Source organism: Seriola lalandi, unplaced genomic scaffold, assembly GCF_002814215.2.
Source record: "Seriola lalandi dorsalis isolate HSWRI2012SDOR001 ecotype SW California unplaced genomic scaffold, Sedor1 jcf7180002054285, whole genome shotgun sequence".
Classification (NCBI taxonomy): Eukaryota; Metazoa; Chordata; class Actinopteri; order Carangiformes; family Carangidae; genus Seriola; species Seriola lalandi.
In genome coordinates this window covers 675,122-693,116 of record NW_019524838.1, presented here as the reverse complement: position 1 = coordinate 693,116, position 17,995 = coordinate 675,122, and the positions used below count along the sequence as shown (strand labels likewise).

General features: G+C 40.4%; 1 protein-coding gene across 1 annotated transcript; it reads right to left on the bottom strand.

The window, feature by feature from the left end:
* Positions 1–1,464: 1,464 nt before the first annotated feature.
* Positions 1,465–17,715, bottom strand: ccar1 (cell division cycle and apoptosis regulator 1). The gene is made up of 26 exons (XM_023405737.2): positions 17,661–17,715; positions 16,374–16,535; positions 15,990–16,165; positions 15,750–15,872; positions 15,161–15,193; positions 14,558–14,754; positions 14,134–14,260; positions 13,350–13,469; positions 11,572–11,764; positions 11,260–11,404; positions 10,954–11,109; positions 10,596–10,821; positions 10,121–10,234; positions 9,630–9,796; positions 8,589–8,799; positions 7,305–7,388; positions 6,894–7,082; positions 6,480–6,671; positions 6,083–6,319; positions 5,859–5,988; positions 5,413–5,501; positions 5,182–5,322; positions 4,865–4,985; positions 4,244–4,426; positions 2,653–2,858; positions 1,465–2,547 (listed from the first exon to the last, which is right to left on the bottom strand). The coding sequence occupies exons 2-26, from the start codon at positions 16,483–16,485 to the stop codon at positions 2,467–2,469; spliced, it is 3,753 nt and encodes a 1,250-aa protein (XP_023261505.1). The 5' UTR covers positions 16,486–16,535; positions 17,661–17,715; the 3' UTR covers positions 1,465–2,466.
* Positions 17,716–17,995: the final 280 nt, after the last annotated feature.

The following is a 17,995-nucleotide window of genomic DNA, read 5'->3' as shown; positions in this document are numbered from 1 at the left end:
AGCAACGTGGGGGTTTTTTTTATGTGTCAGTGGCGGAAGTCAGTGACAGTTCTCCAGAGATTTATCAGCCTTCCAAAACTTTTTCTACACGCTTTGGTCGGTGATTGTGCATTTTTAAAAAAGCAGGATGTCATTAACTGTATGAGCAACTTATCTCATGGTGCAAAAGTGTCTTACCTCAAAAGTGACAGTAATCTACCAAAATCATGTGTAAAAGAACATTAACGCTAATTACTGCATCTCTGGCAACATTTGAGTGACTCGGAACACATTTAAGCAGTTTCTGCGGCACATGCTCTGCCTCTGCCAAAGAGTGGATGAGGAACGTCCACGACCAGGCTGCAGTAACAAATAGAAGATGGTGACAAGTTCAGGCATACAACTTGATCCAGCTGCAGCACCTCAGCTCGTCTAAAGAAAAAGCCAGAAGAGTATTGGAAATATATGTATATCAATAGTTGTTTCATTTTATGATATCTATTTTTTCCACATTTTTTTTGTCTCAGGGCACTATATCTGAAAAGCTGTGCAATAAAAAGTTTTACATTTTTGAAGGCTACATTCACCTTTTCTTAGTTTTTTTGTTTTTTGAGGTGAAATTGATTCACAAACGCCTGTTCTTGTGCAGCTCTTCAGCGGAGCAAAGTAGGAAAAAAATTAAAAAGAAAATGCAGTAATCCAATTTGCATTTTCATTTTCACATACTCATGGCTGTTCTATGAACATATTAAAATGAAAATTATTAAAATGAAAATTGAAAAGCTGTTGACAATTAATCTTCAAAGACATAACCTGCTCTACAGTGACTATTCAAATAAAATAAGCAAACAGCGCCCACAGTCCATTGCATTTACATTTATGTCTCTACACTCTTTTGGAGTCAGAATCAAAGCAGGATGTCACTTCCTTGCCACTTATTAGTCTGTCTGGGGCAGTGGCAACTGCTTGTTTTACCAGGGCATAAATGACAGTTTTAAGTTGAAGTTGTAAATGTTAGGAATATATTCATAAATGCTTTTCATCTATTTGTATATTAATTGAATTTTAATGGAACTTTGTATTTGCAAATCAGTTTTATATTTTCAAAATATTTTGGTGAATTTGCCAATTTATTTATTGTTTGTGGAAGGTGTTTTATATTTACAGATTACACATTTACACACAAATTCTCGATCTGTTCACAAATAACACAAACAAATCTACCTCCATAGAAAAATCAAAATCAGTATGAAATATATCAAAAAACTGCAGACATCCAATACTGTCCTAATTGAGCTGAACATTTGAAAGTTCGAATGGAGTTTCTGTGTTGAAGCATTTAAGAGATACGAATCAAAAAGACTTTTTGAACCTGAGAACATATAGAGGGATTGCTTTCACAACAATCCCACCTAATGATGGCCATATTCTTCCACTTAATTAACATTAAATCATACAAACGTGGAAAAAAAAATGCAGACACACTTATTGTTAAAATGGACCACTTTACTCTTGCACAAGACATCCATAGAGTACATTTTCAATAGAAAAATAAAATTGCCTGCTTTGGAGCACATTTGAATATAATTGTGGCTCTTTTCTAGAACAACCCAAACCAACATACACAACTCAGAGATGGATTTCAAAATGGTCATGTCTCTGCAGCAAAGATTCCTTCAACAGAACACACATTCATCGAGCTTATTTTTTGGCTCATGTGTAGTTTCCTTTTTCAGAAAATAAGACAGATGCTCGTCACAGTAAAACATGAAGCACAGTTGGTGGCAGCACAGCAGTTGGTGGATACAGTCAGGAGGTGCTGACAGCAAAAAGGTCCAAGAGAGGCAGGAACCATGCATAGCCATGTGTCAAGATGAAAAAACAGCAGAAACCAGTTAAAGTAAGTTAGGCAGAAGGAACTAAATGGGTTTATTTAACACAGTTGTGGTTTAACAGTGGATGAGGACGATTTATAAAGAAATTCTGTCTGAACCACAGAGAACCCCTTCCCACCCTTTTCCATCTAAAATTAGTTTTCTTTTAAATATAGTTTTTGACTGAATTCTCTCACACATAAATAGCATCATTATTGCTCATTAGAAAAACAAAAATCTCTGAAAAGTACAACTCACACATACTGGCATTTAAATCTACAATGTGGCATTTTATTGGCCATAACAAACCTAAAGCAATGGCAAAAGAAAGTTTGCAACCGAATTTAATTTACTTAAAACTATGAAAATAAGCCTTTCAAAGCTTTAAGATAATTAAAGTTATGCAAGGTAAGAAAATTAACTCCTCAGAAACAAATCTATTGTACACAGAAACTGAGGTCAAATTAACACAAGGGAACTAATTCATTAATTTATACATGTACTTGGGAGACAATAGGTCCAAATAAAACAAATTATGATTGTTTAGTGAATATTTACAATTTTTAAGATAATCAGTGTTACAGATTAGCTTCATTTATTTTAAAAGTGTCACTCATTCATCAGCGCCGTTCGTTTGAGACATCCTAATGTGATCACCAGTGACTTCGTCACCAGACTCGTCTACTTCCTGATCCTGAAAGAAAGAAAAAGCAATCAGTGAATGTGAGCTCACTTCCGGCTTCAATGTAAAAATGAAACAGATTAACAGATGTTGTGGTGTTTTTTGAAAATGGTGCACCTTTTTCAGCACTGCCAATAGGCCTTTGACAGTGGACATCAAGGTGTTGGACGTCTTGCTAATGTGGTCGTGGTAGATCGTCCTCTGCTCCTCTGCGGCCTTAAGCGTCTGCTCAGTTTGGCTGAGACTGCTTTTCACCTCCTCCAGCTCCCTGGACAAGGTTTTGTTAGCTTGCTCCAACTGTGCTTTAGCCTTTGCATCTTCATCTGGAATGAAACACAACTAAGTTAAGAGGAAGGGCTACACTCAAGTTAGGTAAACAATAAAGCAGAGTTGACAAGAGGTAGAGTCAGGTCAAAGAAGCTTTTCTACTACTCAAGGATCAGAACGATATACTACACCTAAGGAAAATGGGATTTTCAAGCTGCATAATTTTGGAAATGCTAATCTTATCAACCAAAAGACAAATGAATACAGCCAAATTTAACACGTTTATTAAGTTAGCTTACTAAGTTAAGTGGCAGTGAACAGTTTTAAGTATCTGTGAACATACATTGATCACATTGAATTTCACAGACAATGACATATGAAAGCCTGTCAGAAATAATACTTTTTTTTTTAAAGTATATTTTTTTGGGCTTTTTATGCCTTTAATGGACAGCACAGTGGAGAGTGACAGGAAACAGGGAGGCAGAGAGAGGGGGAATGACATGCAGCGAAAGGCCGTCCGATGCGGGATTCGAACCGGGGCCAACTGCAGCGAGGACTGTAGCCTCTACACATGGGGCGCCTGCTTAAACCACTACGCTACACGACGCCCCGAGAAATAATACTTTTTAAAGAAAGCAAGGAGTTTGAACACCAAATGTCCTGCAAAAATGTAGCTCAGTCTAATAGAGAGCACCTTGGTGTTTGACAATATTAACCTGGTACAGTAACCTGACTACAACAACACAGCCATAAAAATTATAGGCTGCCAACAGAGATCACTGTACAATACTGCTGTACAAGAAACCACTGTCTATTAAAAACATTTTTTTTTTAAAAACCCTCTATTCTGAATTTGAGATGAGGCCTTCTGGATGACTCTATAGAGCATCTCCTGTAAACAAAGACACATACGAGGAATCCTTTGTTTCAAATGCAGCCATAAAAAACAGCCCCATGCTGAGAGATTTGAATTACATAGATTGTAATAACTCCTGCACATACATTGCTGTGATGCCTTTTGTGTTTATTGTGTTAGGATTATTGTGATAATTAGGGAAGGCAAGAAGACATTTAATGTCCCGCAGGGTAATTGAAGTTTAGTATCTTTTCTATTCCATATAAAACACTGTGTTTCTGGACTGAACATTTTAGCTGGTTTCTTTATCACTATCCCTGACTTTTATTATCAAAAACAATATTTCTGAATCCTGTTTTATACACTGTATGTGGCAGTTTGTGGCAATGTGCCAGTCAACGTCCCAACAGAAATCACAGAGGGAAGAATGCTGAATGAAGTGAGACTGGGCTTCTTTGTAGCAAAGCTCAAATTGAGCCAGATCATTGTCCTGATGGACTACTGACACAGAGTGTGGCTTGCAACTCAAGACACAATATCATTTTCAAAGACAACATATGAAGTATAATACAGTTAGGATCATACCCATTTTGGCATCCTGCACCATGAGTTTCTGTTCTATTTCCTCTCTTGCCTTCTCACTCTTCTCCAGTTTCTGCATCATGCTGCCGACGTCGACCATGGCTCCATTATAGACGATCAGATTACCAGACTCACTGGCCTCCGACTGAGCACGAACTTTGGGAGCAGGAAGTAGTCCTCGGTTACCTGACGGAATAAGAGAGAAAAATTTCATAAAGGAAAGAGTTTGCCATATGGTCGCCATTTATTTTATGATGCTTCCGATGTCATGATAGATTTGAAGGTGGGGTATGCAGTAGTTTTTTGGCTTCACTGAGCAAAAATTCCATAACCTCCTTTCAGCATATTGCAGTTCTCCTAGACTAAACACTAGACGTCTGCACCTCCTCTTGGCTCCGTTCTCGGGCTTTAGAAAATCGAGCCGGGAGACGGGAGTCGTGTGTGTGTGTGTGTGTGTGTGTGTGTGTGTGTGTGTGTGTGTGTGGTGGGAGGGATGGGGAGACAGGAGAGTTGCAGGAGTAAGGATATATTTTCAAATTCATTGTTTTTTGGGGTTTTTTTGCCTATTCTAGATTTCTGCCTACCCCAACTTCAAAAATTGTGCCTTTAGCAACATGGTGTTACCTAAGAGGTTTTCTATCTGGGCTTCATTAAAGGAGGGAATAGGTTCATCCTTTCCCCTGTCTGTCAATTTACGGTAGTAACAAGACTCTCTGACCACCGGTTTGTTCAACAGCTTCTTTGTCTGCAAATAGACAAAAAACAACAAGACAGTTTATTTGAGTTGATTTGCACATCCACAGAGAAAAAAACACAAAAGCTCCAGCAGGCAGTGAGTGAGTGGGTAAACAAAGTAAATAAGACAGACTAAGAATCAGGGATGCACAGATCCAGAAACAGACCATGGATATGATTTGGTTTATGTGTGTATGTGTTTTCACCTGAGCACGAGACAAGTGTAGTCCGAGTGTGTACAAGATCTCCTCCAAGTCCCTCTCCAGCAAATAGCCACAGTGGCTCTGGTCAAAGTACACAAACGCCATCAACAGCTCCCTGTTGTGTGTGACCATCTGCTTCTTCTCCTGGTGTAACAAGAACCACATTTACACCAACAACCATGCTGACATGACACCCGTGTCTTAATAATAGGCCTACAACAGAAACTAACCAACCTTGTCTTTAGAGGACCTCTCTTTTGATGACTTGCGGTCGTCCTTGCGGTCTTTCCTGTCTCTGTCATTAGAGTCATCATCATCCTTGTCTAAGAAATAGCAAAAGAAATGTGAATGGGACAGAGTGGGGACAAATAGTGCACGTTAGACAGGTATCTATCAGTGAAATGAAAAGGTTGTTGACTCAACAAGATGTTTGTCAATACTTTTTAAAATCCTATTATTACTTTGAGTGTTTTAGCAGTGTGACCACAAGAAAAAAATAAATATCAAAAACAGAAAGCAATGTTTTTCCCCACATAAGGCCTCAGAAACTGTGGAAATGTTATCCATCACAGGTTCAGCGTGGTGCATGGTTTCTCATCACTGACCAACTCATATTGTGGGAAATTCAAAAATAATCTGTATTTTAAAAAAAAATAAAATAAAAAGGAAGAATGCAGTACCATCATCATCGTCATCATCTGCATCTTCAGCCTCCATGGGGTCGTATTCTTCAGCATTGGCTGCACTGCCATCATCTTCGTTCTCCTCTTCATCACGAGACTCCTCCTTTTTCACAGCCTTTTCATCGCACTGGTTAAAAACAAGTCACACAACTGCATGAAAACACATCATTTGTTGAGCAAATGACAAGACTGAAATCACTTGACAGGTGTGAATGGCTTACCTTCCTCCTATCATCATCATCCTCTTTGGTCTTCTTCACTGCTGGTTCTTCATTTTCCTCTTCTTTTTCCTTCTTTATTTCACGCTTCTCAACCTCTTTCTTTTCTGCCTCTTTTTTGGCTTTCTTCTCCTTTTCCTTCTTGTCATCTTTGGCAGGAAAAGCAGCAAGGGCTTTATATATGCGATAGCCAAAGTCTCTCTGTAGCATCTCGTTAAACAGCTCAGCAAATAGGGAGACCTGGAAAGAAAAAGATAATGGTGTATTACAAACCTGCATGGGCAAAAATGTTGGGTTTATGGCAGTCAAAACCGAGGCTATTGGCCTCACACACCAATTAAGAACATGCACACTGTAATTTCTTAAATTTTTGTTGTGAAGCAGCGTAAAAAAGTTTCACCTCAAAAGAGTGCTCCTTGTTGTCTTCCAGTCTGTAGTCCAGCAGCACACTCAGGGACATGACACTACAGTCAAATTTGCCATTTTTGGCTGCCCAGTTAGGGTGTACGAGGATGGTGGGCTCATCAGGGAGGATGTAGCGCCTTTCTCTCCGCTGGCGTTCAATCTCCTCCAGCCTCTTCCTTTCCTCCTCCTAACAGAAAATAACACTTGAGTTAGAGGAACACTTCATGTGAAATTTAAGACAAATCATAATACTGAAAAGATTGCCAAAACTATTTAATTGTTTTGTACAGTATAAAAAGAGACATCCACATTAGTCCAGCAACATTAACCAAAATGTTGCTTCTACTATATTCTCTCATCTTACCAAATCTTTTCCACAGAAATATTTAGTTAAAGAATTTCTCTGTACCTCTCTGTCTTCCTCAGTGCGAGATGGCTCCTCTTCCTCAGCAACTTTGGTCTCTGGTTTCTCGGGCTCCTTGGACTCCTCCACCTGCTCCTCCACCTTCAGCTGCTTTGTGAGGCGAGCAATCAGCTGCGACTTTAACCCCTTAGAACTTAGAGAGCGACAATCAAGTTCCTTCCGCAGGTCATTTACCTACAAGGAGAAAACAGGAAACAGAAAAAAATATTTAACCTCGGCAAGAGAAGTAGCCGATTCCAACTGATGTGAACTAATTTCTACACATAAATGAATCAATCAAATTTTTATGATGTTACAGGTCCACAGTCAATTTTAACAAGTCTGCCTTGTCTGTTCTCCAGATTCAGCTACACATCTACCTGTCATCTGTACCGAGATGCTCTTATTGAATCTTACCTTCATTGATTTCGGGTCAAGTTTAGCCCAGTGAGTGGGATTACTGACGTCCTTCGATTCATCATCATCCTTCTCCTCTTCCTCCTTGACAGGAAATCATTAAGATAGAGACAGGCAGAGAGAGAGAAAGAGGAGGGATAGGAAACAGTCAGAACAAAACTCATGGCCTTAGTGAGCTTTAAAGTAGATCCGTGCAAGAAGCAAGGTCACATCTGTCTTTCATTGTCTCGTCCTAGTGAGCTCTCGACTGTGTTTAAGTCCACTGCTACTGAAGCGTACACAGGGAAGCTCTCTAGCTCTTATGAAAACCAACAGAAATGCCCCCCAGCTGCCAATCAATCAATCTGTGGAACACAAAAAAGGTAAAAATCAATGAGAGGTGTGTCCAAAAGGTGTGTAGGTACATCAGGTGAACTGAAGGGCTCCAAACGGAGTGAGGATAGGGTGGCCCTACCATGGTCTATGGCTGGGGTATTGGGTATTGCCATTTATGGGTTTTATACACCTACGTCAGATAGGAGCCATCTGTCCTTCTGTCCAACCAACTGCCCTGGAAAAACCAAATTCTACATATAGTCCAAATGAGAATGTAGAATCCAACAACAAGAACAGACAAGAAACAGGACTTAGGGGGAGGTTCTCTTTTCGAAGTCAGACGATATCAAATTGATGTGAAAAATCATAGAAATACACATTTCTACAACAAACACATTATTTACATGCAGCTGACTCCACAGATTCCAGTTTTAAGAAGAATTATGGATTCCAGTGTTAAAAAAAGCACCACTGGTTAAAATCTGGGAAACTATTTGAGATCATTGCTAAACCAATTCGCAAGCACCAAAAATGAAATCAGGTTTTGCAAGCATTTTTTTCAAGTAATGCTCAACAAAATGTCAGGATTAACATGAATGATTACACCCAGATTAGCACCCAATTATGAGGTGTCTAAGGAACTGGAAGCTGTTTTATCAGTTGCAATCGGGGCCTACACAACACAACCTAGTCTCACTGCTTCCACTGTATGTGTCTGCTCGATGTGAGGGAAGATGGGAGTGCTGATGGAGGAATGGAGGAGTTGGAGCAGAGGAGAAGGGATAAGGTGGAGGAGTAAACAGAAGAAGCCTAGGTGAGGTTTGGTGGAACAATAATCTGCCTGTGTTTGTGTGCGTGAATGGTGAGGTGTGCTTTGTGTCTGATGTGTATCTGGGGTTTGTTTTTTGTAATTCCTGTGCCTTCCTGTGAGAAGCGGAAATGAGAAGAGAGGGATTAGCGGTTCAGTGCCTGTTCTCCATCCGCCTCCTTTCGCTCGGCCGACAGCTTCTCAGCCAGCTGCTCCCGGAGTCGCCGTGACAGCACCTCCCACTCTGAGCGGGTAGGAAGACAATGCCAAACATCCGGAAGAAACAAAACCACTGTCTCCACATGAGCAGGGACTGTCCGCCCCTTGTGTGTCTCCTCCGGCCGATGATAGCGAATCTCTGCAAAACGATACCTGTCGCAAAGGAAGAGGGTGCATTGGAAAGAAACATTCTGGTCAGGGCACAGTATAAAGGCATGCCTTGCTAAGGCGAGCCTTCTACAGCTACTCCCTCCCATTAGGTCACTGAATGATCGTACACATCATTACAGTGACCCTCCCATACAACACACAGCATAGACAAATGGACCCAGTCTGCTGCTCTCCAACTGTTGTCACAGGTTACGCCAGCCATTTTGAGAAAGTTGACAGACAATCACATAAAATAAATCACACCCCCAAATTCATCCCCATTATAGCTTCAGCCAATTGTGGATGAGTGTTCTGCATTTAACCTAGGATACACTTAACGCACTACATTAGGGTTGTGAGAGAGAGAGACAGAATCAACAAGACAGTGAAAGCCAGTTAAATATGTAAGATATTTAACAGAAAGAACAGAAAAATAAATAAATAAAAATTAATGGCAGTGTCTTCTGGTCCAGGCTACTGCTTCCAGCCACAATGTCCATGCGTTTGGTTTTTCATCACAATGAAATATGCATATATATGTATAGTGTGACAGAAAGAGAGGGCCAAGACGACAACACACAAAAGGCCAAAAGAACATTGCACAACACAATAAATAATAGGTAGCAAATTAACAACACAATAATCATTGATATAAAAAGGAAACAAAAAATATCACCCAAAATGTTCAGAATGAGATTTAGTATAGAGGTAGTAAAATAAACAGCATATTATAGATGCTCAATTTGGAATTTTAGTACCAGCAGAGTTAATAGGTTTAAAAAGAAACACAATCAATAAGACAAATAAATACTGATGAGAATAGCAGCTCTTACCACTGAGTGCACAGACTAAGGTCTATTCCTGTGAGTGCCTTGCAACAGCGTATGGCTGTCTTTATGAGGACTGAGGGATCCTTCTCTGGGTCAGCTCCATCCAGAGAGGGAGACCAGTGACCGCCAATGGCCATGGCCTCATCTTTACCTCTCATTCCCACCAAAAACTGAAGGAGAAAGACAGACGGTACAAAGGAGAGCCACAGAGTACAGGTTAGGTGGAAATGGGGAATATGGACAAAGGAGTGTGGAGAGTAAAAAGAGCAAAAAAAAAGGATAGAGACAGAAACAAACAGCTCAGCAACATGTCCAAATAACCATACCTCTGAGGAACCAAAACCAAAAAAGATAAAACCGCCAGGGTCATTTACACATGGCAGCCAACATCAGTCAAGAAGCTTCCACACTGCAATTGCTCAGCAATGGAATAGGATCATTACATCACTGTCAGCTCATGTGCATGTTACTAGCAGGAAAAGGATGTGATGTACCTTAATAAGTCTAGCAGGATGTTGGAAGGAGTCTCTCATTTCCTGGGGGTCTTCTGCCAGAGCACAGGACTTGTGGTAGAGCTCCTCTATACTGGGATTAGCCAGCAGCATCACCTGAACCATGTAGACACCACATTAACTGTTTAGTAACCATCTGAACTGGAGACATACTTCTCCCAAATGTATATAAACATCCTGGTGTAGGGATAAAGAGAGGTGGTTCTTGGGTAACTGAAGCAGACCTAGCACCACAATCCCTAGCATATACACCTCAATCACCTCAGCTACATGTTGTGCATTACTTTTTTTGTTATTTTGCTTATTTAAAAAGGAGTGAAAATAATTAATAAAGGCTCTTACAACTTTATTTGTAAGATATAAAAACATGGGACTCCTCCTCTTGACATCTGCAGTTTGTTGTTGCCCACTGCATTGTACCGGAGGCACCATAGTGTAGTGTATTTATTTATCATACCTTAGCACTGTAGGTGTGGTTGGCATCAGGAGGGTCAAGCACAGCTGTATTCTTGACTAGAGGATCCACCTCTTTGTGCATGATGTGGAAATTACAGGCATTACTAAACAGGAAGGGGCGTGTCAGAGGAAAGGCATCCACCCAGGTGAAGACAGCATCAAAGAAGTCACTGGGAATGTAGAGGCTCTGATAGCGCCTCCTCAGCTCCATCATGTCACAGCTGGAGCTGGAGAATACACAGAGGACAGCCACTACCTCAGCAATACATACTAGCCATATTGTACAGTGCCTGACATTTTACACCACTATGATCTATTTCCAGCTACGCAGCATGAATCACTGAAAAGATTGTACTCACCCATCTAAGCTGAACTTGGAAAACTGGACAGTATAGCGAGGCACAACCCTGCGAGGCCGTCTTGGTGAGCGGTCACGTCTCGGTGAGCGGTCCCTGGAGCGTTTGCGTGTAGGTGAGCGCTCTCTCGATCGCCTGCGTTCACGGTCTCTGTCTCGGCTAATGAATTAAGTAAAAACATTAAGATGACTAATGACTACTTACTAGTAGCAAGCAGAATTATACACGACAGTGACACAAGTAGCACCTAAATGCAAAAGGTAGTGGAAAGTATCAGATGTTCTTGAGTGTTATCTATCGCCGTCTCACCTGCGTTCTTCTTTAGTCCTGAGGATGAGCTCAGGGCCTCGATCATTGCGACTGGGGAAACGAGGTGGAGGTTCAATCCGTCGGACAGGCTGCGGCTGTGGCATCATCCTCACTGGGGGCTGAAGCAGACCCCCCGTAAACACATCTACAGACAAAAGACATAAAGCAAAGCACCCGCTTGTTTAAAACCACTCAAAGAAAACACACAGACAGCTTTGATTTTGTGATCCACGTTGTACCAAAGTGATAATCACAACTTGTCTGACTGCTTTATATCCAACAACAGAAAAATGCAATCAACAAATTTTTAACCTTTGGGCGGAGGCTGTGGCAGCAGAGGCTGAGGAGGGTTTTGGAGGAGAGGGGCCAGAGAGGCAGCAGACAGCTGGGCCTGCAGGAGGGAAGGAGGGGGAGCCTGGGCCGGAACACTGAATGTGGTTGGGGGAGGTAGCGACTGCAGCATGGTGGGGGCTGCTTTCATCATGTTAGGAGCTTGAGGTTGGCTCTAGAGAAAAGGAGAAAAGTAAAAATAAAAAAGGTTAGCACACGTTGAGAGGTAGACCTGAAACAATCTTTAGATAACATGCCATTGACTGCACAACAGTTAAGATGATGAATTCTACAAAATCTTGGCCAGTGGCTGCTTGAAAGAAAGAAGCTGGGAGAAGGTCTGAAAGTCTGCTTGGATGAAACAATTGTAGAAATCGTATCAGAAGTGCCCTGTTAGGTCGTCCTAATCAAAGAAAACCTGGTGTGAAACAAAATCTCAAGCCAGAGGGCGTCTGGGTCATCTTAGTTTTGCTATGGGACACAGCCCTAATCTCAGAATGACTTCAGATGAATCTGCCGAAAAATAATAATCAAAGTTTTAACCTGTTTGGAGCAAAAAACAAACCTTTACATTTGTTTATCAAACTTTTTGCATGAAGAAAATAAGAGGCATCAAGAAAAAGTGAGGGATAAAGATACATTCTCATTACTTAGTATTGACTTCTATACTTGTGTCATATGAGATTATTTTACCTGAAGCCAGATACAAGCTTCTGTATATTAATGTGTCATCTTCCTAAAATAGTATGTCTTGTCATCATTTTAATATTTGTCAGCTCACATATTTTAACAGAAGTTAAACAGTTGATGCCTGGCTAACATTTAACTTGTCAACACAGGAATGTGTGAACGTCTCTGTGCCTGAGTTGGAGATAAATATTGTATCACAGTATTAGCATTTCACAGTGTACTCCATGTCATTTTAAGGTCATTGTGACAATATTTCTTTTCATTTTTGCTCAGTCACAATGAAGTAGCATCTGCTATTTTGAGTTTCATGTCCAGTCTATAACCTGTATCAAGACAATAGGAAACATATACATGGTATTAAAACTATATATATCCCACTGCCTGGTAAGGCACTGATTCAGTTGGTAAAGTACTGATTTGTGTTGCATTTCAAAACAAACTGTGACAACCAGGATTACTGCAAACCAACACAGTTTCTTGAAATGTATTTTTGAGAACCACTCCGCATTTACAGTGCAGTGTTACAATGCAGTTCTACAAATTCACTGCATACTGTTCCTGGCATTACTTAAAATATGGTGAAATTTAATTTGTATTTATAGCAGCTTTTTCTGAAGTCCCTGTCATCTGCAATGTCCCCTGTAGAGAAATTTACTGATTTTAGCATTAAGACGCCAAAAGTGCAAAAACACCTCTGAAACAAAAATAATAGCTCAAGCAATATTAGTTTTTTTTCCCAAACAACATAAATATAATCTGGGTAAAAAGACTCATCTACCACAAAAGTACATTCAAAAATGTATAATGAAGCAATAGTATAAAAATGTTTCTCTGTAAGACACATTAATGTACCTTAAAATAAAGCAATGTATCGTTAAACCACAAAAAAATCTGGTTCTATCCATTTGGAAACAACAGCAAACTAAAATAAGCAAAAACTGGAGTTAAGAATAGATGTAACTGCATAAATTTCACCATGAATATGTTAAGCAAGAAAGCCAAGCAGCAAAGAAACCAACTGAGTAAGGAGAAGGACCAAAACAGCATGTGATTCAGGGCTTGGGGGTTACATTTTGTCTGTTGTCCGCAGTGGAGTGCATGTCTGAGTAGCGCAGCTGCATCCCTGGCTCATTGTAAAGGCTGCCGAGCTGTGGGGAAGCTTGAGGTAAAGGCTGAGGCTGCTGCTGATGCTAGGAGGGATTGAAAACACAACAGTCAATAAAAGACAGAGAGGTACGGAGATAAGATTAAATCTGAAAAAACTTAATATATTAGGACTCTCCTCAGACTAAGACAGATGAGTTGTCCAGGGTTTAATTTGAACCTGTGAATTCCATTTTTGAATATTCACAATTCAAATAGATGTGTTATCATTTTCACCATTTAGCCTCTGTCACAGAAGCAAGTCAAGAAATGTTCCAATGTTTACTCAGATCAGTAAAGGCAAAGGCTAAAATTAACTGACACAAACAGACAAACATAAAGAACAGAGAGATTTTCAGATTAGAAGACACTTCCTGTCTTTTTGAAGTACTAAATTGGGGAACATTTTTAGGTCACATTTTGTCTGACCTAGTATCAGTGGGACTCAAATCATCACGTACATGCAACTACATAGTAACTATGGATGAATTAAATCATTGAAAGACAAGTGTGTTTTTCCATTTCTTGTAGCAGACAGGGCAACTTTAACACAGTGAAGTAAAAACACTAATGCTGCGCTGACTGCAGTCATAATGATACCAAAAATCAATCAAGTCAGCAATAATTTAAGCAAAAACCCCCAAGTTGTTGTTTAATGTACAAAACAATGTTAATCTTGAGCAAATTTGTGAAACATCCGAGTGTTCTCACCGACTGGTTTGCTAGCTGAGGTAAGGTCTGGATGCGTTGGGCGTTCCACTTGAAGGGCATATTTGGGTTGTACACGGCTTCCACTAGGACCCTGTCACCCACCTGGGGGGTCTTCCCCTTTACAGCACTGAAAAAATATATTTTAAAAAAGCATTTGCACATGAATGGACATCTCTATATGTCAGGTCACATCAGTTTCAAATTGAAAAAGCTGCCTGTATACAAATAACACTGCCAAATAATGGCCTGGGAAATGACTTGGGCTGGGTAACACTGGCATATGAAAAAGACAGTATCAGTGTAATGCATACAGTGAAAAATTTATAGCCAATGACACTGAGCATTTAACTTGTCATTCCAACTACAAAATCATTTCCACAAGATATACAGTCTGAGAGATGCCAAGGGACATAATCTATTTCACCTTAGCTGAAAGAAGACATCTTCATCTACAAAGCCAAATGTGTCATGTAGCTTGTTGACAACACCAGTGAAGACTCGCTGCTTTTGTGGCTGCGTCTGCTGTTGGTGACTTGAACGTGGTGTTGGGTAGGACACAGTAATCTGGGCTGTCTGCTGGGGATTGGAGAGGCTCAAGCTGGTGGGCAGAGCGACAGGGGGCTGAGGGTAAGGAATAGAGAGAAGGATTTAAAAAAACTGCCATTCTGAACACACTTTGGCTGCATGTCTAAACCCAGTCACTGAATACCATAGTCACTCTGCAAGAATGCAAAAGAAGACTTTCTGATGGCAAATCAAAATCTTGGTCTTATTAACAAAATACAAAAGCATTAACAAAACTGGTATAACCCTCCCTCTTGCTCAAGGCATGCTGGGATAGACTTCATCCTCTTGTGACTCTGAACATAAGGCACGCATATAAATGGATATACAGAGAAGAAAGATACATATGAGCTCACTGAGTAACGCAGTTAATTCAACCCCAACTGCAAGCCTGAGTTGGCATCTTTGAAAAGACAAACAATACACAGAATGTGGCAAATAGATGTGTGTTTTTGCACATTACCTGAGAAAGCAGTGCCTGTTGAGGCTGTGGGAGCTATGAAGAAAAAAGGAAAACAGAAAATACCAACAGTAAATATTTTGTTGACTTTATACAACAGATTTGCTCACATTACAGCACCCCACCTTGTGCTGTTCTGACTGTCCCTTACAGACGACTGTTGTGTGTTCACTAATGGATTTTGCTGGTTGAAACAAGATCTATTTAGTGCTGCATAAAAAAAACTTGAGTAGTTGTATCAAATTACATTTACACAGCATTTTACCTTCAAATTTTTGCTGCAAGAGAAAACTGCTTAGTTATCAAAAAATATGTAACACTAAAGGACAGGGAAAACTTGATAATGATGATTTCAGCAGTGAATTTAATCTCAATTTAAAAGCCTGCAAAGGGACATTATCAACAGGCAAATCAACGCTTGGGGAATTTTGAATCTAGTGCTGTATGAACTCACCTGTGCTCATTTTCCCAACAACACTTTAATCTTGTATTTTGCTGACACATCACAATACAAAGCCACCATAGAAATCTAAATAATGGTTTCCAAATAAATCAAGAGTGTGACACAAAGCAAAATGAGCCTATGTCTCACCTGATGAGGTACATTGTACAGTTGCTGTTGAGGGGGTTGCTGGGGAGGTTGCTGCTGTTGCTGTTGTTGCTGCTGTTGTTGCTGCTGCTGCTGATACTGCTGGAGAGCTGTATTGATCTGAGACTATAGACATTAAAAAGAACATGGAAGAGATAATAGATGATCAAACAGTGTTAGATGTGACCATGCCAAGATGCATAGATTGCTGACCATGCTGCTGAGTACCTTACTGTGACTGACCTGCTGTAGTGCCGCTGCAGCAGCTGCTGCAGCTTGCTGCTGCAAGGCAGCAGTTTGCTGAGACAGCTGATAGTTTGCAGCAGACTGGTTGCTGAGAGAGGCTGCAGCTAAGGCTGACTGCTGAGAGTAAACAGAGGGAGATGCTCCCAGAATAGATGGCTGCTGCACACCCAGAGCTGCAGAGAAGGAAAATAAGGCATGAAATTCAGAGATGTGTGGAGAAATTGGGAACAATTGTGTAAAACAACATGGGGGAAATATGGTGGCAGGTGTAAGAGTCAGTGAGATTAAGTCCTTCTAACCAAAAGAGTCTTTATGAGTGTAATGTGCGCCTGGTAAAAAAGTAAATGAAATAGCCCAGACCCTCTGGTTTGGTATACTTACAGTGCAGGCTGTTGAGGTCAAGAGACTGTCCTGAGTGACCCGGCTGGGACACCGCTGTGGTGGCAAACTGAGTCGCCCAGGGCGGATTCTTCTGTCCCCCAAACTGGGCCATGACTCATGTAAATTGAGAGCAGTCTCTACTCACCAGACCAATGCTAGTTACTAAAAACAAAACAAATTATAAAATGAGGTATATTATAAGGAAGTCCACCAGATAATAAGGGTCAGAGAATTTTGATCATTTGTGCACCTAAATCAACATAACAAAAACATTATATTATGACATAGAGAAGGTTTGGGGTATCAAATTCGATGAATCCCTAGCAACCCCTTTTTTTTTTTTTTTTGCCTTGTCCTGTCACTGTCTACTTGACAATGCAAAGGTGCACAGTGAGACGTGTATGCCTTTGCAGCCAAAGATAGCCATCACTGAATAAACAAAGACCAACATCCAAGTCAGCATAAAAACGAGGCAGTACCAAGGGGAAAGGACATAACTTTAGGTTATGAATGCGACAGCTCCCCCCTGATTTTAATGAATTTATATTTAGAAGAATTTATGCACTTTAGTAAAAGAAATATATTTTACTGCTTCACGGCTAGCATGTTGTTAACACTGACTGGAAAAGCCACAACAACCTTTAACTTTAGCTAGCTCCTACCGTTATCTTACAATAACTCAACGATATTAGCCTAACAAGAGGAACTAAAATAACTGAGCCATTTTAGGGAACGAGATAGTACTTGGGAAGAACAAATGTTTCATTTGTAGACACGAAGTATCAGGACATAATACCCTTAATTTCTGCAGTGCTCCGTAGATTAGTGAGATAACCGCTGACACAGCAGGCTGGCTAACGTTAGCCACTTCAATTGACAGTAGGCTAACGCTAGCTAATGCTGTTATTGTTGTGGTTAACAGCGACTGACAAACATTCTTTTAAGCTAGGTTATTGGGTCTTCGTCAACACTGTTAAAACGTTTCTTGTTTAACTACAGTCGCGTTAAAGCACAGCATGGCTGCTGTAACACACAGGTGCTATATACACAGCTAGCTAAAAATTAGCATCTGCACGTCGTTAGCTTTGTTGCCAGATTAGCCTCGTGCTGGATTTATTATCGAGTGAGGCCCAAATTAACGTTGGCTGCCAGTTAGCGCTGAATGTTTTAAACGCATAAAATAAACTGTCATCAGTGGTAGCAAGTCTCTTGCATGCAAATGATAATTGCACTTTAAATGAACATTAAATTTTCAGATTAACCAACGTAGAACGATATTCAGCTTACCGCTGTCCCCTGCACCGGCCGATGTACACACACTCTGCGCATGCGCAAGATGCAGAGCCGGCCCACGCTCAAGGCGTAGATGATTAGAAACTATTGGTTTATCTGTCTAACCTGTCAAATAAACTGTCCCTGTGTGCCCGTACCTCCAGAACAGGAGTGAAAGAAGATTAAGATTTTGTGTCGCAGTCCTTTGCCTACAACTTATATTTAAATATAAAACTAAGCAGGCTGTGTATTGCCCTGTATCCTGTAAACATGCATATACTGTACATAAACCGCCTCTAGTATGTATATTAAGTAAATTAATACATACAATATTTATTCCAGCCTAACTA

What these genes read in the sequence shown, in the direction of transcription:
- ccar1 (XM_023405737.2), bottom strand. Translation starts at nt 16,485, where the DNA reads ATGGCCCAGTTTGGGGGACAGAAGAATCCGCCCTGGGCGACTCAGTTT. An exon ending in CTTAGTCTGTGCACTCAGTG is followed by an intron (nt 8,800 to 9,629) that starts GTAAGAGCTGCT and finishes CCTTTGCGACAG; the next exon opens with GTATCGTTTTGCAGAGATTC. An exon ending in ATGATGATGATAGGAGGAAG is followed by an intron (nt 5,989 to 6,082) that starts GTAAGCCATTCA and finishes GTTTTTAACCAG; the next exon opens with TGCGATGAAAAGGCTGTGAA.